We start from the raw sequence: 23773 nt of genomic DNA on the forward strand, positions 1-23773 counted from the left end.
AGCATTGACTATGTAAAATCTCCTGTATGAAGTGTGTATGTGTGTTTTAAACCTGGTACTTAATTCAGAATGTTTCATGTGAAGGAAAGCTTGCGTATGCCATCTCCTCTGCATTTACAGTGGGACCCTGGTCAGTGGAAAGTTGCTGTATAATGAAACAAACGTACAGGTCGAAACCACATTCAAACAAGTGCACAGGAGTTGGAATGAACCTCGCCAATGCCGCGCAGTTAATAATTATTAAAATAATGACACCGATGTGATCGCTAGGAGTTCAGGCAGGCTGTTTCTTGGCTTGGAATCAGAGGTGTGAGCGTTTTAAAGGCAGCTCTTTTATCACAGCTCCAGATCAGGCATTCTTTTGGTGGGTGAGCGGTAACCCGATAGCAATTATAAATAGGCTCCTACACCAGTAGTTTTGAATGGGAGGCTGAGTCAATAGCAAAACAGGTGTCCTGACTGGTGGTAATGGCAGTGTCCTGTGAAAACCTTTCATAAGCACAGCGTAGCCTTGCAACAATTGTAAAAGTGTTTATTTATTTTTTTTGTATTATTTCATGTATGTGTGTATGTGTTACCTGTTTCTTCAATCATGCTAAAGCACTTACAAACAGTCAATATTTCAACAACCTTGCAACCATTAATGCATTTACTGCACTATTAGGGTTTGCTGCCGTCATTTAACACGCTCAATTTTTTAAAGCCTTGCTTGCTCTGGTAATTATATTGGCAGTGATACTGGCCTCGCTCTTCCAGCGGGGTAATTCCCTGCATGCCTTCCAGGACTGCAGTGTTCCAGTTTCTGAGTGGCAGTTACTATTGACACTCTGTATTACATTCTCAATTGAGAATGCGCTGCTAAAAATAAAGTTCTGGCTTGAAAATATACACTGTTATGGTGTGTTGGATCAGTCCTCTTTAGGGATCATGTATGGAGCCAAGGGAAAGTGGGCTGTAGTGCTGTGTTTCCATCTGCACCAGGAGATTGTGTCCAGTGCGTATCTGGGGTTTTAACAATGAAAATAGTGACGCTAGTTAAACGTTCACAAGCTGGATGTGTATTGGGTGGTGCTGGGAAGGAAAGGGTTCTTTTGAAGAGGGTTCCATTACCTTCTGGCTGCCTCAGCTCGATTCCAAGCATTTATCCACTATGTATAAAGAGCTTGCTATTTCAGTTTCGGGAGTGGCTATATTGAGAGCCCGAAACACATACTGTACATTTACAGGTTTGACTTTTTACAGTGTGTACCAATTGCACTTTTGGTGTTAATGAAACGGCACTAATTTGTAATGCAGAATTTCCATCCTTTTTTTGTTGTTGATTTGAGATAATAATAATAAGTTCACATTTCAATATAAAATAGAATGTTCTGGAGGTGCTGGCACAATATTGAGCTGTAAGACAATCCTTCCTGTCACATCCTATTATGATTATAAATAACTGTTTAAATACTGGGATAGCTTGTTTGAAAAAATCTGCACCAAAAAGCAGTTCTTGAGGGTTTGAGGAGCTGTGGGTTGGTACACGTGGCATGTGCTTATCCATGTGATTTAGCTTAATTCCAGCATTTTGTTAATCTGTGAGGGGGAAAAAAAAAAAAGCTAACCAGCTTTGCTTTGCATAATTAGGTGCAGATGTTGTGCAGAGACCAGCAGGTGTAAGTCTGTCTGACTGCTCTACACTACCTACCCACATTATACACAAGTTTGGGAAAGAGAAAAGGCCAGCTGGCTCTTACGAACCCCTGCTGCAGTTCCATCTTTAGTTGAAATGCAGATAACACTGCGGTTAAATTAACAATTCATCGTTCACTTGTACATCATTTTAACTCGTGTACCTTTAAACAGTCAGTGTCTTTGTATCTGTCGTAAAGAGCTTGCAGTCTCGCCTGCATCGCGCTGCTGCTGCGGTCTTTCACACGTTGATTCTTCTTTTTGAGCGAAATTCCCAGGAAAATCCCCCCGCCACCCACCCCGTGCCTCTGCTTGCTCAGACTTGTTGCTATGGAAACCTGTTTATGATGGTTACACATTAGACAGCTCTGTCGCTCTCACGTGAGGCCAGGGAAGCACTTGGTAACCGGTTTTTGTTCTGTGTTCCATGTTCCCAAGCAATATTATGACAAGTTGACTTGGACCATGTTTACTGTTTGTATAACAGTTATTGTGAAATGCAGTAGTCTAGTCGAGGCTGAGCCAGGCACAGTCATTATTGAAGACGGGTGTACATTACAGTGTGTTTGCAATAAATCTGTTGTTGCTACAGTAAGGGTCCAGAACAATAGACTAGAGTTTGGTGTGTCTTATTAAACCAGGAATGGATCAGACTGCTATGCAATGGGAGTCTTAGTTTCATCCCTGCGGTCTAGTGGGTAAGTGATCTTGATTTACAATAAACTGCCGCTCATTATTCTTGAGGGAAATATTTGTATACTGTATACGTTTACTCCATTAGCAGAGACAGAAATCCTCTGGTATCTGTAAATTCGTTATAAACAAAGAGATTGAAATGAAGATAAGCACTGTGCTCTAAGCATTACATAAAAAAAGATTTGGTAACAGAATAAGAAGAACTAAAGGGGAGAGGAAAGATTAATTCACATGTTGGGCAAGATGGACAAACCCAGATTCCTACTGCTATAATCTGAGATGCTTTCTGGCACAGACGCTGGAGAAAGCTGTTGTGTGGTCTAGCAAGGCCCTGTAGCACAGTGGTATAGATGACAGAAAGACTATTGACTATTTGACTATTTTTTTTGTTACATTTGGTGATGTACGAAATAATCCTGTGGTTTTATATCTAGACCTTTATGCAGATTTCCAGATTTGAGATCACTGTGAGCAACGGTAGAAGCCAAGAACTCCAATAAAGCAGAGACGCAATTTCCATTGCTAGCTGTTTTCCATTGCTGTTTTTATTAACGCTTTTCCCTCCTTCCTTTTCTCCCGCAGTTTGCCGAAGTATGGACATCCGGAACAACATCACCCATCTGCACATGATCGAGAACTGCACCGTGATTGAAGGCCACCTGCAAATCCTGCTCATGTTTAAGACGAAACCCTCGGATTTCAGTGGCCTGCGGTTCCCCAAGCTCGTGATGATCACAGACTACCTGCTGCTGTTCCGCGTCTACGGGCTGGAGAGTCTCCGGGACCTCTTTCCCAACCTGACGGTCATCCGGGGCACCCACCTCTTCTTCAACTACGCCCTGGTCCTCTTCGAGATGCTGCAGCTTAAGGAGATTGGGCTGCACAGCCTCATGAACGTGACGCGGGGCGCTGTGCGCATCGAGAAGAACCCTGAGCTCTGCTACCTGTCCACCCTCGACTGGTCCAAAATCCTCGACTCGGTGGAGGACAATTACATTGTCTCCAACAAGGACGATCGCGAGTGCGGAGACGTCTGTCCGGGCACCATCAAGGGCAAGGGCTGCATCCAGACCGCCTTCAATGCCCACTTCGGAGAGCGCTGCTGGACTCAGGATAACTGCCAGCGAGGTAAGTGAACAGATCCTCGGTGGGTGGGTGGGCTTGATGGCTTTGACTCTTCCCAGTGTGCAAGTATGGGAGCAACAATGTGAAAATCTGCATCTGTTTAAATTGAGGTTTAGAAACACCTTTCCAATTTCAGGATCTTGTTCCAGCCAGGTCTTGGATCATTAAACTGACTCTCAACAGGTCAGGGACCTGGGTTGGAACAGTGTCCTGAAATTGAATGGACTCATACTGTTTCCCTTAAACCAGGGAACCCTGAACCCAGTCCTCGGGACCCCTGTGTCTTCTGGTTTTCGTTCCAGCTGAGCGCTTGATTACTTAACAGAACCCTCAGTCGAACCAATAATTAGCTTAATTAGACCTTTTGTAATTGTTTTCAGCTCCTACACAGCTGGACATTTCAAGCTAAATGTTACATATTATAAGTAACTTGAAATCTGCCACTTTTTTTTTTTTCAGGAGCTGAGAACAATTAAAAAAGTTTAATTTAAGCAATCTATTTTTTAAAGTTAAGTTTTAATTAAGTAATTGAGTGCTCAGTTGGAATTAAAACAGGAAGAGTGCCGATCAGGAAATGCCAGATCTTTCATTGCATCCAGACTTCTGCCCAGCCTGATGTTAGAAGTCGCCTCTCCTCTGTCAGTGGAAGGTGAGAGATCAAACGAAAATGACACTGGATGAAGAAGAGGAGCTTGAAAGTGTCCCGGCCATAAGAACATAACCCCCTTTTGCCAGGACCCCTGTGCTCAGAACTTTGAATGCTTACAAGGTCTTTCTTGTATACAATAGGGTTAAAGAACTTAAACTACTTGTGAGGATAGCAGTCAGGTGTCAAGTATCCTGTTTCCTGCAGGACTTGTAATAGCAAATAGTTTTCCGTCAGGTTTGGTATTTTCTTGAAAAGCTGTCGTTGCTTTGAGGCGCTAACTTGTTTGCTGACAGCAGGCGCGTGTTCACTACCATTTGAACCCTTGTCCTTTTCAATGATTGTGTCGTTTATTGGGCTGGTAGAAGGCTTGCAAGCTGTAGATTGTAAGTTAAAAAAAATTACAGCTAAAAACACACACAGATTTGCTTTTGTCAAAATGCAGTAAATTTGTAACGAAAGTCGTTTAGTAGACAAACTACGACACGCGTTTAAAAACCACCTCTCCAGGTTTTTCTTTGAGCAATGGGAGTCTAAAAGTAGATCCTGAAACCTGTTTGAAACATACAGTGGGCGACTGTTGTCTCTGTCTAAAGCACGGTAGAAAGGGCATGAACAGTGCTGTGCTGAGGCTTAACGGCTCCACTGCTGCTTGGATCGCTCTGTGTTCTTCGGCTGCGTCAGACAGCAGCCAGATGTCATGTGATTTGCACTCGTTTAGTCAAGTGCCATTTCAAAGCTGTGGCTGACTCCAGACCGTGATGCAAGATTTTACACACGTCGGAGCTCAGCTCCCTGGAATATGGGGAGGCGTTCTAACGGCTGTCAGGGCTCTAGATCCTGATCACCTCGTTGAATACAGCAAAAAAATATCATTTTTGAATGCTTTTTTTTAGAGCTGGTAATTGTCTCTTTTTATATTGCATTTGGGCATATTGCATTTGTATGTATATATGCATATATATATATATATATATAATATATATATATATATTATATATATATATATATACACACACACACACACACATATATATATAATGTATGTAGTTATGTATGATGTGGCTGAATTTTACTTAAAAAATAAATAAAGAATTAAATCTAGAGAGGGAAGTATACCCACCCATACTCCCCCTCTCGCTATAAATTTAGTTATAAAAACAGTAGTTCCCACAGCTATAAAATATAAAAGTCAACTGCTGTACAGGACCTGTCACTGCGCAGGCTTCCATTATGCATTGCGTGGGTTTACTCTATGGCTCACATGAGCACCCAAATGACTTGAGTGCTACAATAAAGACAAATAACCACATGTTTATTTCTTTATTGTTAGGGTGCAGGTTAGGGTAACGACAAACATGTTGTTGAACTCGTCCCTGGGTGTTTGTGTTTGGTCTGGTGTACTTGGAAATAGCGGTGCTGGTGAGGACTAAAGTCTTTAATTTAGTTTGTTCAGGGAAAAAAAAAAAAAACTGTTTTAAAGGAAAAAAGACCACTAAGTGCTAGGGGGGAACATACACACACACACACACACACACACACACACACACACACACACACACACACGTTTCCATTCCTATATTTGTGGGGGCTTCTCATTGACTCTCACTATATTTTTATTTAATATTCCTAACTCCAGTCAAACAAAACTCCACTCGGGGTGAAAGACGACAACAAACTAAGTATTTTGGCACTTTTAGCACTTTTTTTTAAAGGCATATTTTGTTCTTAAAAAGGTGTTTTACAAAGTGGGGACGTCCCCACAACGTCGTTTTTTCAGGAGTTACTGTGGGGATATTTTCTTAAATGTTGTCCCCACATTGATAGTAATACATGCCCAGAGACACACACACACACACAGTTAACCTGTATACTAGAGCTGCAGTATAGAGTGTGGATTGTTGTTATGCTGCGAAGATTCAGCGGTTGAGTGAAAAATGAGAAACGGCTGTGGGCAAGTTGCAGGGACACCACGTGCAGCCAGGACGGCACTGGCTGTAACTGGCAAAGTGTTCATACGTTCTGTAAACGGCAGGACTTTGTTTAGTCTTGGCTGAGGAGGGCTCTCTGTCATGATACGACTGCCCGTCATGACTGAGGCATTGCCCGGTTACACAAAAGCGATGGCAGGTGTTTCTGTTCAAACCTTTTGCCTGGTGTTTAAAAAGCCCACACGACTCTTCAGGTTACAGAATGTTAGAAGCACAGCCTTTTATGGGTTGCTTTGCTGATGCTTTAGAAGCTGCGATTCCCTTGTTTTTACGAGCTGTCAGAAGCCTTTGTGGCCTGATGCCTGACCGTTAGCTGTGTGATCTTGTGCTTGTCCTTCAGGGTCCTACTGTGGCTTTGTAGAGAATTGGTTTACGTTTTGGTACAAATTAATTTGTTAGGCAGGTGTTATTAATGGCAATTGATGACAAAATCATATTTTATCAAGATCCAGGTCAAATGGTTTCCCCCAGAGGGAGGTGGGGGAGGTTGTTTTCAGTACCGCAGCTCTGGAGTGTGTTGGAGAGGTTGGGTTCCATCGCTAGCTGCTTGCTGCCAGAGGAGGAGGAGAACAAAACACCCTCTGAATTGATGAACTGCGAGATAGATCTGTCAAAGCCAGAGGGGAGTGAGCTTGAACTGGAGATGAATCATAAAAAAATAAACAAAACAAAAAGATCATTCGCTCTCCTGCCACGTGAAGTGGAAGCTCTGTGTTTCACTTTTCAAAGATGTGATAAGAATTGGCTTTTTTCCTCGCTCTGTATTTAGTGTATGCCAGATGGCTGCGGACACTTGATAATCTCTGCAGGGCGTCCATCCCAGAGCTTGCCAAGATGGGGCTTTACTAGGCTATGTGTGGCTTGTGGTAGCCAGAGCTGAGAGATACCTGTGGTGTATAGCAGAGCAGACACACTCGCGTCGGACGGCTGTCCTTTCTCTGCTCGCCTCTCCTCGGAGTCTAATCCAATTCGATATGCAATCTGAGTTGTTGAGACGAAGATAATAGCGCGGTGACTTCTAACGAATATCTTGATAACTGCGACCGCAGTACAAAACTGATAGTGTTGTCTTGCTTCCAGAGTTCATTTGCCTGCTGTAAAATATATTAAGAAAATTATTCTGTTAACTTTTAACCCATTACGAGCTCTGAAAAATGTTAGATTACTGGTTTAATTGTACTGTGGACACCTAATATTGTCTACAGTATCGTCTAGTGGATGATTTAAAAAACAAAACAAAAAAAACGTCAAGTCCAGCTGAACAGAGAGCAGGTCAAACACAGGGAACTCTGCTACAGTAAACGCCACATTCAGATCAAAAGTACTGAACCAGTGGCATCATTACCATACAAAGGAACTTTTAATCTCCTGGTTGTGTATGCGATCCTGCCGTAATAATGAATAACACAACTTGCACCTTCTGTCTCTAGTGATGATTGGAATGCTGTAATTATCCCAGCACATCCGGTAAAAGATTCAGATTGAATATACAGACTCCCTCTCCCCCTGTCCCCAGATCTCTTTTCTTTCTGAGTGCAGATGGAAAAGGTTTTTAGGAACCACTGCGCAATCTGCTGTGTAGATTGCATTGCTTGATATTTCCTTTCATGGAAAAGTCAGCATGATAATGGAATGGAAATGATTAAAACTGAATTCCTTACATTTGTATGTCTGGCTTCTGGAGTTTTCTACACCCTCAGGGTCCCCTTATTATTATTATATTATTATTATTATTATTATTATTTATAAATCTGCCCTCTGGCACAAAACATACTGTAATTGTAAACTCTTGTGGAAGACCTGCAGGTTTGGAGGTCAAAGTTTAGGTGTGGTTGTTTCATGCTGTGTTGATTGTAACGGTTTCAGTTTGTTCAGTCTGCAACACACACACGCAATGTGCCCCCCGCCCCCACCCCCAAGTGGCTCACCGGGTGAAGTATTCTAAATTAGAGAGAATAAACATGCAGACTAAATACAAAAATATATATTAAATAGAAAGCCCTCTCTCCTTTGGATGTGTTTCCATTCCTTCCTAAAGGGCTGTATCTATAAAAAGCAGCTCCGTCCTGTTCCCCTGTGAATGGTTTAGGCTGCAGGCACAGCTTGGTGATTGTTGCGGGACGTTTTATTGGACGCTTGTGTCAGAAGCTCTCCCACTTTTATCAGAAACAGCTGTGGTGGTCCAGCTTGTTTTCAGACTTTGTGTTAACACACTGACATTTTTTCCGTCTGCGTTTTTGTTTATTTGAGCTGCTGAGTTATTATTTGTCTTTTCTTTCTGTTTACCCGCTGCTATGTGAAGACCTCGTTTTAAGTTTCTTGTTTTTTCTCATGCTCCCCTTTCGCTTTTATATTCAAACACACACAGACGTATAAAACACATTACTGGATGAGGTGTTAATGCTCATCAACTTGAAAATGCATATGCATCTAACCATGGAGTGCGACTATAACTCGCACACTGACAGGTAACAAGCACAGGTATGCTCATAAGAAAGCCTGGATCCACTCCTAACTACTGTTTAGTGCTTATACAGTATGCCCATTCCTGTAGTATACAGAACATCATCTCCATTCCTGTCTTGTTCCATGCTCTATAAATTCAAACCGTTGTTTGCTATGGTTCAGTTACAGTGAACCCTGCGCTTGGTTTATAAAAGCAATAGCCGCTCTCAGTCAGTTATATATAATGAAACATTTGTTAACGTGCAGCACGTGTTTTGTGTCCTGTTTTCTTGGGGGAATGGCCCTTGAAAGATTTGTCTTTATTGTACCTGCAGTAAAGGTCCCTGTTCAGTCCCCTTGCTGCGCTCTCCACCCCTCCTGTGCCCAGCCCGTGTCTGCTGGTTTAAGTTACTGGTCCCAACAACATTAGCATTGATAAACTTCCCTGACACTTGTGGAATCTGTTCAATTACAAGCTCAGCACCTGGAGCGCCTAGCTTTCTGTAGAGTAATATGAATACAAATACATGAAACACATATCTGTTAAAAATCTTGCTTCAGAACAATACTATTTAAATAGCAGCCACTAATCTAGAAACTGTGCACAACAACATGGCGAAAGCAAAATAAAAATCACACGTCCAAGCCTCCAGGTATCCACAGCATTCTTGTGATTTCGTGCCTCGCCCGCCAAGAAACCGCTGGCTTCAGAGGAGCACGTTCATCTAGGGAGGAAAATAAATTAATAGAGAGACAGGGGCCCCGGCTTGTTTGGAAGTCAGAGCTTTTGTAGTGTTCCGAGGTTCTAACAGGGAATTCCAAATTCAAATTCTGTTCCAAATAGTGCCAGGTTCTTCTGTAAAGTTTGATACTGCATTTATGTGACAATTAACAGAATTTAGCGTGTGGGTGTTATTAACTAGAAATTTATTTTAAATAAATAAATAAAATAATAAAATCAAAACCAGTACTTGACGCTTTTTAAAATTCCTTTTGTTATCACAAGTCTACACTTTATGTAAAAGTGCTAGACTGGAGAGTGTGAAGCTGTATTGGTTGCTTGACATTGTGAACATCTCCTCGTAAATCTGCTAGCCCGTGGGCTTTTTTTCCCCCCCTTAATTAATTCTTCACACAATTGCTGTGACTTATCTCTGAACCCCAGGGGCAAGACATTTCAGAGCAGACTTACCCAAGGTTAATGTGTTTTTATGGCATGACAAAAAAAAAAAAAATGAACAGTACAACCAAAAACAAGTTCAAACATTACAATCAAATCTCAGCACTGGAAGTACCTTGCTTTCTGTACAGTAATATTAAAAAACCTGTATCTGTCAAACATCTTGCTTCAGAACAACACTACAGAAACAACAACCACTAATCTATCTTTTTTTTTGCTTTGCTTATCCATTTTCTTGGCTGACAACTTGTTTTGCACTTACAGTACACGTAAGTATATTGCACAGAGGCTCTGGTAGTATGCCATCCCCAGACAGCTTAAACTTTTCATATAAACAGGAGCCCCTTGGAGAACCAGCCTCTCCATGGTCTTCTGGGTGCTTTTTTTAAATCCCATTGATTCTCTGAGTTGTGCTGGATTGATTTTTTTCATTGGCCAGTTCCTGTCACTGTGACAGTCCTACTGAGCTTTCCTGCATGGGTTATTGGAGTAAAGGCAGTATCCTTGCCTCCTGAAAACAAGGAACTAAAGATCGACCAAAGGATCTGACAGCAAATATGGTACAATACCAAACCTTGTCGTGTAACCAGCAATAGGAGATTTAAAAAAAAAAAAAACAGACAGCACACTGAGCAGTGAAGGAAGGTACACAGGCCTTCTGTGTCGTTCTGTGTTTCTCATTCTGTGTCAAAAGCCATTTATTTTTTAGACCAAAACACTTGAAGGTTACGTTAATCCTGGCTGAGACTGTAATGCACAGCAGCTAGTAAATCGTGACTCCCACGTACGCAATCTGATACTCTTTGCTGAGGGGGGTCAAAAAATAAATCTGCTGGACAGCCCGGTCTGAATTCAATGAATTCAATTAGTTGAATAATTTTAAGACTGGTTTGCTCTGAGAAATTAAACATCACCCATCCCACGGGCACTGGTTGGCCTCAAAAACACTTATCCCAGTTACAGTATGTCGAAATAATGATTTCTGTAATCTGAAGTCTCATGCCAAACTGTACGGCACCACAAGCAGCCTGCCTTCTGATCACCGTGAGGTTGTTACCCGAATTTACTGTTATCAGATCCTATTGTCATCTGCTGGGAAAGTTATTGTGTGGCGTTTTTAAATGTGTGCACCTGCTAGCAATCGAACAGGAGTCAAGATGCTGCATCACAGCAATCCCCTCGATACAATACATTGAAATCAATGAATTAATGAAATACCATCATGCTGCAAATTATAACTGCACAGTCAACCCTTCAGCCACAGAACATGGATTTTATGATCTGTCGTTACCTTTGATCTACTCCAGTCCTTTCTTGGCATAGCAAAACGCTGTCTAATTTAGTATTTCTGCTCAGCTGGTCTTGTTTGATCTTGTTTGGGACACAGTTCCAAAGCTACAGTAGTAGTCGTAGGACTGGTATGTGTTGAAAACAAATTTAAAACCACAGTGTTGGCTTTCCATAATGTAAGGCAGTCTGTTCTGAACTGTTTTCTAATGGGAGTCCAATTAAATGTTATTGCTAGGACTGCTGTTGCCTATTATTCAATTTGTAATAAATTGCATGTTTTGTTGGAGCATGCATTGCAGCGGCTGCTGCCCCTCTGATCCACTACAAGTTAATAATGTTTTTGCTGACGTTGCCGGCACTATCCTTCCTGTCCGATAACGTGTTACAGTGACAGCAGAATGGTTTTAAACTTTAAGAATTCCTTGAATAGTTTATCCAAAACAGTCCAAACGTTTTCCATCCTGAATGTCTTTTTCCGTCCGCAATCAAACCGTTCAGATGAACTGCTTGCAATCTTACAGCGGCATGGGCTGCTGAAATTACAGTAACAGTTTCTTTATTTACAGCTAGTTACAGTTATGCTTCGGTAATGACAATTAAAATTACAATTACACTAAAAAGTAACATCAACAACATGTTTGTTCTATTCTGAAAAACTAAGCAATAATCACAGATACAAAAATGGAAAAATACTGTACTACTGTGCATCGTTTAGTTTTTTTCAAACAAATGGGGTCACTAAAAGTGGTTGAAAATACAAGTAGTGGTCACTCCGTGTAAAACACAAAAAAGCCAATGATTAAGCTTGGAAAGGTGTGTAATTCAAATGGAAATGATCAATTTATATGGTGTAATTACAATGGTGCAGACGTGCCAGTGTTCAATTGCAGTTAGTGTAACTGCAATCAGTTACATTGTAACAGTGATGAATTACATTGTAACTGCAGTGAATAACAAATTGCACAATTATAATTGTGATTGACCCCAGGTCTAGAGGACAGTGCCGTTGCCACTAAAACACACAGTAGCGTGCAGCGGGGCTCCAGAACCACAGGGAGAGAGTGTCACTTTATCATCGTTTGTTGTGAGCGCTGCTTGATCCCCGTCTTGCTCGCTTTCCTATTTTGGTTAACAGTAGCCATTCTTTTTCTGCGAGGCATGAGCAGAGTGTGTGCGAGAGCTGTGTGGCCCCACAGCTTTCTGCACGGGATTCGCTGCCAGCACGGGCCAGCTGGGAGAGCGGAGAGCGCCATGCCAAGAACAATCACGTCGTTCCTTCCAGCAGAAAAGAGGGCTTGTGGTTACATGGGGAAGCCTCCGTTTCCTTTGATGATAGGTGTGTCTGCATGCTGTCATTGCCTCCCCACGTCTGTGGTAGATGGCAGGACTCTGTAGACCAGAGTTATAAAAAAGAAAAAAGTTTATCGGGTTCTGAATTTAAAGGAGCTGCTGTTAGTCGACTCACAGTGCCTCACTGTAATTTCAGGTTGGAATCTCACAGTGAACATGGGATGTAACTATACGAAGTTTCTCATAACCTTTTAGGCTGGTGTAGGGCTTGCAAATGATTTCAGCTTCGAAGAGTTTGCAGAACACCTGCAATGCAGGATAGTGAAGTGACAGCATTATTCATTAAAAGCATGGCTTGCCAGTCTTGGATCCCACAGCCCCCTCAGCTCATTGACAGAGCAGGGATAACGCAAGCAGTGAGGGTGTGAGCTTCCCCACGTTGCCCTGCAAGCAGGCCTTGCTCCTGTCTTAGGAGGACCGTCCTGTTCGAGCTGAAGGAGCAGGTCAGTTTCCACGGCCATCCAACTGTTTGACGTGCACTGGATTGGAGCCCAGCTGGCCTCCTGAAGTGAAAGACCGGTGCTTTACTCCCCTGCTGTAACCTCTCGGAGGGCCGCACTCACCCAGGTTTCTGTTTCACAAGCTACTATAATTCACTGTGCTGGGGCTTTCTGTGGTTGCACCAGTTCACTGTGCCTGACTAATCGCTAGCACGAGGATGCACGCAAACCACACTCCAGAAGTCCTCCGACCTAATGCTTGGGAACGGATGGGTGGAGCTATCAGGGGACTGTCTGTGCTGATTCCACACCAGGGTAAAATGCACTGACTTTACTGGCATATCCTAAAAGTAACCAGGACCAAATAAGGACGTCTTCCACACCAGTACAGAGTCCCGATTCATGTGAGGGGCTGCGAAATAGAACAGGACTGGATCCTCTTTTAGTTTTTTCCGTTATGAATTTCGGTGTGGTCAGACGTGTCTTCTTATAACTACCCACAAGCAATTTAAATGTTTTGGGGATCTACATGACGCTTCCAAAAATACTTGGGATGACTTTAACCACAGAGGGATGTAGTTCTGAGTTTCTGTTCATAAATATATCACTTTTGCATTATGATAATGAACATGTCCTTTTCTGCTTAAACTAAAGCCAGGCATCCATTTACAGAACAGAGAGTTTGGGATACATGCTGTGCAATCAAATCTTTTCATTTAAGCTATAATTCCAATTCTGGTTCAAGATTTTTTTTTTTTTTTTTTTTTTTTTTTTTTTTAAAACATGGAACCTTAAAGTTGTTTTTCAACTTTCTTAAAACAACGCAACAGAAGGAATTGCACAAAGGAAATATAAGCGTTGGAAATCAAAGGAAAGGGCTTTCTAAATTACAGTACATGCATTCAAAAAGCTGGTGCAGGAAACTCAGGGCAGGGATGCCAGTCCTCTCAAAGCAGGCACTTCATGCTCAGTGCATAGGCCCACATGTACATTAATACCATTACTATTAACGCAGGCATCTCAACAGCCCAGTTTTACACAAGGAAAGCCAGCAGCTCGCTCTTTGAAATGTGTGACAGCCTACAAAAAAACACAGCAGTATATTGGCCAAGGACTGTTTATTATTATTATTATTATTATTATTATAGGATACGGCTAACATCTAATTTTACAGTGGTATATTAGCATATTTTCACTGGTTATTAAATAATAACACAAAAAAAAAAAAAAATGGATTACACATTCATTTGCTTCTGGATACCACACCTGAACCAGTGCTAACTAAACTAATTTTCACTGTAGTAAGCCATTTATCAATCCTCACCTCAAACGCACAAATGTTACGGATGGTTTTATTTCCTACTCTGTCCTACAAAAACCGGCAAAGGATCAAAGCAGCAAATGAGAGCCGCATTAGAACAGGGAAATGTGGTACAAGCTGTACTATGCAAATAGCTGCCATTGATAATCTCTAGGACAGAGCTGCTTCCAAATGCCCCAGGGGCTTCGTGCTGCTCATGAATGAGTGTTACTGTAAAAGGTACAAACAGCCTGTACTAGCCGCCACTATCTGCACACAACACTGCATCTGCTACTGCCCATTCTTTAAAAAACACGCTCGCTCCCACTAATCAAATAGGAACACATTGCTTTCAGCCCTCGGCTAAGAAGCGCTACAAACTTCCTTTTAATCACTGGACGATATATTTTTTTTTTTTTTTTTTTTAATAAACGTATATAATCTGCATGCAAAAAAGCATGAAGCAGCAGCACATTTACACCGTAGAGACCCCAGTGTAAGCATGCATGCAGTATAATATATATATCTCCCCAAAACATTTAAATTGCTTGTGGGTAGTTATAAGAAGACACGTCTGACCACACCGAAATTCATAACGGAAAAAACTAAAAGAGGATCCAGTCCTGTTCCATTTCGCAGCCCCTCACATGAATCGGGACTCTGTACTGGTGTGGAAGACGTCCTTATTTGGTCCTGGTTACTTTTAGGATATGCCAGTAAAGTCAGTGCATTTTACCCTGGTGTGGAATCAGCACAGACAGTCCCCTGATAGCTCCACCCATCCGTTCCCAAGCATTAGGTCGGAGGACTTCTGGAGTGTGGTTTGCGTGCATCCTCGTGCTAGCGATAGTCCTCAACGCACACAAAGAAAAAAGTGTGTATAAATAACCTGTTGTAGTGGAAAGTTCCTGAGTTGCTATGCGACAGAAAGTAACTGTGATGCAACAGTCAGTGTGTGTGTGTACTAGTCGTTCCCATCACAGGGGCTAGTGGATTCACACTGGCCAATCACGGTCCTCTCCCGATACTGGCGCCGTTTCGGTCTCCGTGGGCAACAATAGCTGGTTAAAAAGGTCATGGAAAGGACTTCCCGATTATTTCCTTCTATTGTGCAGCAGTTCCTATTTGAATGGCCCATTGGGATGCGTAATGTTCTCTTTAATAGGGGCTGTGAGAGCCTTGGACCGGGGCCTGTGGGTGTTCTGAGGGGGGTTCAGTGGGATTTGAAGGTGGGCCAGTGTTGTGGTGTTATGAAAGAAGCTGGATTATGTAACTAGGAGCATTGGCAAAAACACATTGCTTGCCACTGGGACTGTCAGATGACCTGTCGCCCAAACGGAGGAACTCCACAGATTTATAACAACCTTTTAGCGAGTGCGTTTTAATAGCCTGTAAAATGAAATCCGTTTCCAGGCCAACTGGTTGTTGGGTGGATTAGCCACTTCTCGCTTCCAGCCTGTTTTTGTAATAACAAGCCCGCTGCGCATGGCCACTGCTTCGTTTTGTTTCCTTATCGCACTAATTTTTGCTCTCGCTTTGATTATCAGCCCGTTTGCTAAACAAACAAAACCGATGCATCAGAATTAGTATTACTGCCTTTGAATATTTCAGTAAACGGCTAGGTGCCTGTGTACTGACTATCAGGAGTGGCAAGCTAAAATATACACAGCATTTCCAAAGTGTTAACACTGGGCCGCTGGTGTTGCACTATATAACCCTACTTCATCATGTCTTGTTTGCGTGTTTATAAGGTAACACTTCTGCGTGGTTGATGACGGCACGACTGGGTTAGCATGAGGCGAGACCATGCACTTTGGTCTTGTATACAAATGTCAAGGCTCAAAAATGAGGATTGTAATAGTTGCACTTTCAGCAGCCTGTATTTCAAATGGACAGATATGTGCCTGTGATTTTCACGTACAGTCAGTAGTACCACGTTTTCCAGAAATACATCAACAGGCAGCAGCAGCTGCACATAGCTATTTTCTTGAAAGCTGTTGGCAAAGGCCATCCTCGTGTCGGGTTTGGCGCGTACTTACCTGCAAACCGGTAAAACCTTTTGAAGCTTGAGTCATGTTTGACCCAGTTATTCAGCAGCGTATATTCGAAACCTGACTGCACTTGAAGGACTCTTAGTACACCTGCTCTTGGAGGGATAAGTACACTGCCAGGGAGGGAGCGAGCCAGTCAGTATCCTGCCAGCGTGGCTCATTCTTCGCTTTGTGTTGTTCATCTGATACCTGCCTTTTAACTTCTGACAGCTCGGGGACATTCACATCAGACATTGCCATTTACGTCACCTTTGCCGCTCATTCAAGAAGAATGTGGGATAGTCACAAGGTTAGCAGTCACAACAGCTGTGTATTTTATAAAACAATTAGGTGAACTGTATGTGCCAACAGTAGCAAGGTGCGGTGGCTTTAAAGGAACTGTTAAGGCATTTGTGGTCGCATTTATTTTTGTGGAGATTATTCAGAAAGTTGGACAAGCAAGTAATTTAGTACAGTGCCCTTGAGGTATTTAAAGAATGTGTGTGTGTGTGTTTTGTTTTTTTTTTTTTTTTTTTCAACAAAAGGGCTGAACATCAAGGAGCTTTAAACAAAACCAGAAATCACAACAGAAAAAAAAAAACATTTGTAACCAGATTGCACACGGCTTCAGTATGCTTGTGCTCATCAAGCATGTTAAATGTGTTTCATGGTCATGCACACACCACATAATTTTTTTTTTTTTTCCCGTTATGACTTCTACCAGAAACGTCTTCCAAAAACTTCAGCTGTGAATCAAGCCCTCTTGTGCAGCACCGTAAGCCCATTTGTTGGTAAAGAAGACAGAAACTGACTGGAGCACTATCGTGAATATCAAAGACATTCTTTGAATAACTCCCCGGGTTAAAGCTTTGTGAGGAACTCCTGTAGCAGTTGTTTGGAGAGAATTAGGAACCAAACCCAAAACAATGTCTTGCAGCTTGTAAAAAAATAATATAGTTTTCTCTGGGGCTGCCCCATTCATTGCTCTTCCTGCTCACAAGGGGAACTCTGCATAGCTGTGCTATTAATTATTTACTGCATTGATATTTCAGTAAAAAAGAGGTGTTTTCTCCTGAATAAGCAGGATTAGTTTATTCTTGTTTTTTTTGCAAAGCACTGTTTAACTAAGAAGGTTAATTTCGCTCCAAAAAACAATCCTTGCAAAAGCTTTGTGAATAGGGCCTGGTGTTTAGTACACAATAAGACTTAAAAAGGAATAATGACAGAATTTTCTCTTTCCCTTATTAAGTCATGTGAAAAATGCCCCTTCTTGTTTTAAGTTAAATATAAGGGATGGGCAATTTGCAAAACAAACGTTTTTGAAGAGTAAAAGGAAAATATAAAACAGCTGTACAGCAACCGCAGAAAGCATTATAGCATCGTTATCAGAAGCATTATTAGTTATTAGTTAAGTACCAGTCCAACAAAACTAGATTTAGTTTCTGTTGGTTCCGGTTGATTTGAAATGTGTTTTGAATGCGTTCTGTGTAGTTTAAACTAAGCCTGGCCTTTATATTGGAATTTGAAGCATTTTAGGCATCTACAGAGCACTGCCATTGTGAGGTTTTACACAAGATTGTTGCCATGCATTTTAAGCTTCTGTTGATGGAGTGTGGAGTAGCTCCAGAGTCTAAAATATGTGCTCTATAATTAACCCGTTAAGTGCCGTTGCCCTTGTTTATGGACAGGCTACTTTTGTTTGGAGCATTTTTAACTGGCATCTACCTATTTTGAATTTCTCTGTAACTATATTTTTATGCTCACTTACTCCTAATTCGAATGTATCAAGTAACATGATTACAGCTTGTGTTGTGTATTTTTCGAAGAATGAATGGTTAGTTAGTTCAGGGTCTGTATTTGGAGCCCAGTCTTGCAGACCACTATGCTGGTGGCCAGGAAATGCCACTTTATTACCTCTTCATTCTTCAGAGAATGTGACCCCCGCTGTGACCTCTGGCCCCAAGGGGGCGGGGGCACACGAGGAGCCCTGCATGAAACGAGTTCCACTGAGCTGTCACTGCATCGAGGTACAGAGGGGGAAGAGTGCCAAAATACAACATCCTGGATATGCAACATCCTGGAAATAACTGCTCAACATCTAAACAAAGGCAAGCATCCTGACAAATCTCATTGTCTCAAATGGCCAATTCACCTTTTTGCTTGTTATTAAGCTGTTTCCTGAATATACCTCTCAGACTTTTATAACTTTTGTTTTATTTGTATTTTTTTACCACCCTGATTTTTCACAAAATATTGTTGTGTCCAGTGCAGCAGATGTTTTTTTTTTTTTTTTTTATATAAAAAAAAAAACTTTAAATTGATTTATATAAAAGTAAAAATTCAGTAGCGCGTAAAAGTTATATTAAAAAATATATTCCAGATGCTAAATTTTTCATAACTAATGAATCACTGTAGGATTTACACAAGTGTGTGCTACATATTGCACGTCTCTACAGGTAGACGGATCTTCTAAATGAATCTGATTGTGCACACAAGAAAAACGAATAGCCTACCTTCCAGATACAGAACCAGATCCATAAGCAGTAGTTACAAAAGCAGATACAAAGTTAGCATTTGATAATTGAAAAAACGTAACAAGGGACAACACAACTGAGCTGAACAGATTCAAGACATTTGACAAGTACGGAAAACACTCAAATCCTAAACTTACTACTGACTAGTTTATCAACGTCCTGCTGTGCAAAGAAGCCATATAGTGTTTTTTGCTTGTGTAGAAAGCATCATATGTTATTACAGTGTATTTTTTCTGGGGGTGGGGTAAAGAGAAAAAAAAATACTGATGGGGGTCGCTGAGCGGTTCAAAGAGAGGGCACAGACGCAGCGTTTCGGGGAAGTGAGACTTATTCTATCTCACGAGTTATACAGAACTCGGTTTCCTTTCTGTAGCGGTATCAACCCTATACACAGAGGCATACTGTCCCTACATCGATAACATAACAAAGGAGGAACAGAGTAACAAAGCAGATGTCCTCCGTTTACACTGGACTGTCTCTCGCTGTCGCATTAGAATCTCACGTCACCTTTAGTCACAGCAGATACATTGCTTGTTTTTTTGGAGCAGTCGGTTGATATAGAAACCAAAAAAAAAAAAAAAAGGAAGCAAGCCAAACAGGACACTTAAGCCCTTCCTTTTGACGTTATGAGTTTGGAACTGTTTGAGTGAAGTGAGCATGTTCATTTTGCTGGGATAAGTGCTTGTGTACACCCTCTAAAAAGCAACCTGTGTATCTGTATGTGAAAACCCTGCCTACCTCCCCCTCCCCCTCGCTCTCCCGCTCTCTCTCTTGCTCTCTTTCTGGTATGCAGACATTTGGAATTTCAGGGCCTTGAAATGACAGAGGTCTCTGGTCAGGCGTGGCTCGGTTACCTGCAGAGATGGCTGTGTTGTAAGCATAGGTAGTGGGGTGGGGTGTCTCAGGTGATATCTTACCCCCGGTGTGTTACTAAACTGAAAAGGACTGGAGTCAAACAAGCGGAGCCAGGTGTCTGAGGCATTGCCGTTTCCTGAAGTACTAATTACACATACCTCCTGTACAGGGTTTTCACGGAGGGCTGGTTCAGACAGTGGAGAAGTTTTGGCATATTTGAGGTGGCAGAACAACTGTACGTTAACCATAACACACGTCATTATTAGCAATGCTGGCTGGCATCATTTAAAATGAACAAATTCACAACAGGTGGAGGTGCGCTTTTTAGTAGCGATAATGCTTTTTTTTCTTATCAGGAATTGTCTTCTAATATACCAGGAAGGTTCCTTCTCTCTCTCTCTCTCTCTTTCTAATAATTTGTTCATAGACGACGACTTCATCAGTCCTTGCGAAGAGGGGGAACTGCAAGCAACACAGATTTACAGCCCACAAAATATAGAAGTGGTGCTGTGGTAAATATTAAGCACCCAGATGAGAATATTTAACAGATAGTATTAGGCTGGGCCCACTCTACCGCTATGTGTGTTATCGTACATTAGGACTATCCAGTTACATTTCTTTCATGATCCTGTTTTTCTGTATTTTACTGCCTTCTACAGATCTTGAAAATATGTACTGGAAAGAGAAATCATCAGTGATTCTCAAACTGTGGGTCATGAAACGACCACATCACAAACAGACCAGCTCAATGGAACGATGACAGACCAAAGCAGCAACTCATTGATGTTATAAGACAGCTTTGCACTTAAGTACTGTCAGATTAAGCACATTACTAATGTTCATCTAAGTGAGGTTTTGTATCATTTATTAGCAAATGTGTCTTGGCAGACTCAGGCAGTGCATGCATCACACAGACAGTATCCTTCTAGTATGAAAATATGTAACGCAGACTTGCAGAACGTTTTACTGACTCGTGCAATGAAGCAGTTGACTGGTATATTTCCTGGGCCATCAGTGGATCATTCCAGGCTTAAGCAGATCTGTGACCTGAAGGAAAGATTACAAGATCAGGACAGCAAAGAGACAAATATTTCCATACAAGATAGGACATGTGCAAGACAGGTGGGTGGTGTTTTTCATCCCAGCTCTTGTGGGTTTGTGTGCATGGTGAAAGAATGTGTGTGATTCAGCTTGTGATTATTAGAACTACAGGAATTATTTGCAGTATGCCTTGATTGCAACAGTGTAAAACTCGCAAGACACAACTCAAAACAATAATGTAACTGCCCCTACCTGCCACTGGTGCGATCCTTGTGGCTTTGATGTTTATGTTGTTAATTGGTTTTCCTTTCTAAACAAACCCCTAATGGTAACAAAAAAATAATTTAATCATTCAAAATCATTTTAAGTGTTCGTAGGGTTAAACGTTTGCTGGCAGCTGCTGTCCTAGAATTGGAAAACATGTTTGCATTTCAATGCAAAAGTGAAATAAATCATTAACCAGTTTTAAGTCCTTAGCAATAGTAAGTAAACGTGTTTGTTTGAGAAAACTTCCTTGATACAAAAAAAAAAAAAGAACGCGCTGGCTTGACAAGGTCATATAAAACAAAAGCTGTAATTTGATTTGTTAGGGCTGCTTCCTGAAAACAACAAAGACCACATTCATTTCTGTTCTCGTCCTGCCCTGGAGGCTGGTGTGTGTGTCCTGTCATAAATAAATGCATAACACTTTTTCTCATGTTATTTTTGGGGGGGGGCTGTAAATGCAGGCTTTCTGTTCCTGGCCAGGTTCATGGGGCAGCTGAGTTATGTTTGTGAGCAGCTTGAGGTTTCTTGAGGTCGTGTAAGTGTTTGATTTGTAGCTGGCACAATTGTCAGGCAGCAGTTCCCAGGACTTTTCTCTTTTGCAGCCGGAGCAGCATTTACAATTCTGTAAACAAGAGAGCCCGGCTGTGGCAGTCTGATACACGTGTCTGAATAACAGTCTCCATGCAAGCGTAGCCTGATTGCTGTGGTTGATGTCTGCTGATGAAAGCCAGAACAGCCCTTGACAATTCTATCTGTGTGCTGTTGCTGTTTTGTTACCTATTTGCACCCGTTGTTTATTTATACCTCTAACAAGGTAATTTCAGTATTATGGCACTGAGATTGAAGTATAAGGTCAAACAGGACTTGTAAAAGTCTCTTTTTGGCACGTTGCAGTTGTTCTTTAATGGGAAGTAAAATTAGTTTTTCTTTTGTCTGGGTCCAAGGTTTCTCAGGAAGCAGTGGCACTGTATTTGTAAGTGCCTGGGAATTTTGTAACCGTACACGTTGATAGTTGCACAACGTTTGCTTTGCATCGTCCTTCTATTGAAGAAATAACGTGACACCAGTGCGTTCTACAAATGTTCTGTTAGCACTTCAACGTTCTGTGTGCTTCCTTCCCCAGTGATGCTCTGTGTCATGTGCTTCACTGTATGCAACTTGCACACAGTCCTGAGCAAATGTTTAATTCCCATGCAGCAAAACACCCTGTCGCTTCCCGACACCATTGATTGCACCAATTCAGATCAACTGTGATTTTGATTTGTGCAACTGTGACAGAGAGAGAATGACTCTTAGTCAACAATCTCCCTCCCAATCTGTGAGAGCATTATGTAACAGGAACAGAGTGCCTCGTACTGGTTGGTCTGGCAGTTCATTCCAGGGTCAGTTGGAAAGCTGCCATCCAGGAAGGGGACAGAGTCACAGTGCCTGAAGTCCTCGGCCAACGCGGTACGCGATGTGTCAGTCATAGATTGGAGGAGACGTGACTGAACTAGCTATAGCATGGGGCGATACTAAGGGTGTGTTTGATGGCTAACACAAACTGGGAGCTGTCGCTATTAGCCAGAACCAAAATCCAGACCACACTGCACCCCTGTTTCACAAACTCTTGTCTTTCACCCTTGTTTTGCAAGGAGCGATACACATGGCTGTGTAGAACACGTGCTTATTATTTAGGTGTTGTTGACACGCAACCCAGCCAAATAAAGGAGCTGTTTTATTGAACTTTCACTGTCTTGTGTGTGTTATTTCTGAGCACTGCACCAACTACACCTGCACATGACAAGCCACTTTGCCATAGCAACCCAGTTAGTTGCCAAGTTACCTTGTGCTGTAGTCCTGAAGATTGATTACACTAATTAAAGCAGAGCATTCCATACAACCCAAGTCAGGTTAGCTTTTTCTTAAAAAAAAAAAAAAAAAAAAAAAAGCCAACTTTTATGTAAAAATAACTTTTTATTTTTTACTTTTGGCAGTTCAGAGAATGCTCATGTCTTTCTGTTTTATTTTGTGTTCTTTAGTGCCAGCGGATACAGTACTTTGCGATTTTAAAATCACGAACCCCCCACCCCTTTCTCGTCGGGTTGTAGTTTTTAATTGGACACGTGTAACTCATGCTGCACACGATTAAAAGCTGGAGTGGCTCAAACTGTTTTGCAATAGGAGTCTTAACTCCATGCCTGCAACCCAGCAATGCAACTTCCAGTGATCTGATGCAGCCCTCAGTTTGGAAAGGGGTTGTGCTGTTCAGCACCTTTAGTTTTAATACGAGGTGATCCTTGCTGGGTGTCTCTGAGCACTGTGCCCAGATCTTTCTGATGCTTTGAAATCAAACCTCTGTGGATTCAGAGTTCAAATGCGTTGGCTGTGCCATCGTAAATGACTCCTGTTGTTTTACGCGATAAGCTTTCCTGCGTCAGTGCGGTCATGTGTTCCCTTTCTGAGAGCTTTTCTTTCTTTGTTTAACAAGGAGATCAAGGCAGCGTCGACATCCAGGGCCAGTCTTTTAATGTGAAGTGTTCTCATTGAAGGATTTAAAGAGGCACTTACCCTTCCTCAAGCCTTTTTTTTTGCTTGGTTTTGTGATGCCATGATCGAGCAGTGAATCGCATTGAGAAGCAAAAGGGCTTGTCGGGGGGAATATCAAGTTCGACCTGCTCCTCCTTCGACCCTGGACTTCAGAGACCTGGCACGAACCCTTGGAGAACATTTAGAAGAATAAATGGACAGGCGACTTGGCAGGGAGGACTGCAAACCAGGCATTGCAAGGCTGCTCTTTGTATTTCTGAGTTCTGTCCTGGTCCCTGTGCGAGGTATCACGCAGTTAGTGCACCCTATTGGCAAAACTGTACGTGTTTAGGAACCAGAGATAAGGTGCCTTGACCATGTCTCCCGTTTGCCCACAATGC

At 42.0% G+C, this 23773-nt stretch overlaps 1 protein-coding gene across 1 annotated transcript in view; it reads left to right on the forward strand.

Moving 5' to 3' along the window:
* The window catches only part of LOC121301442 (insulin receptor-like), a 53258-nt gene that overhangs the window by 14138 nt on the left and 15347 nt on the right, over positions 1 to 23773 (forward strand). The window contains exon 2 of the mRNA XM_041230838.1: positions 2953 to 3498. Within this exon, the coding sequence (XP_041086772.1) occupies positions 2953 to 3498 (546 nt within the window). The remainder of the gene's footprint in view (positions 1 to 2952; positions 3499 to 23773) is intronic.

Source organism: Polyodon spathula, chromosome 27 (assembly GCF_017654505.1).
Source record: "Polyodon spathula isolate WHYD16114869_AA chromosome 27, ASM1765450v1, whole genome shotgun sequence".
In the NCBI taxonomy this organism is placed as follows: Eukaryota; Metazoa; Chordata; class Actinopteri; order Acipenseriformes; family Polyodontidae; genus Polyodon; species Polyodon spathula.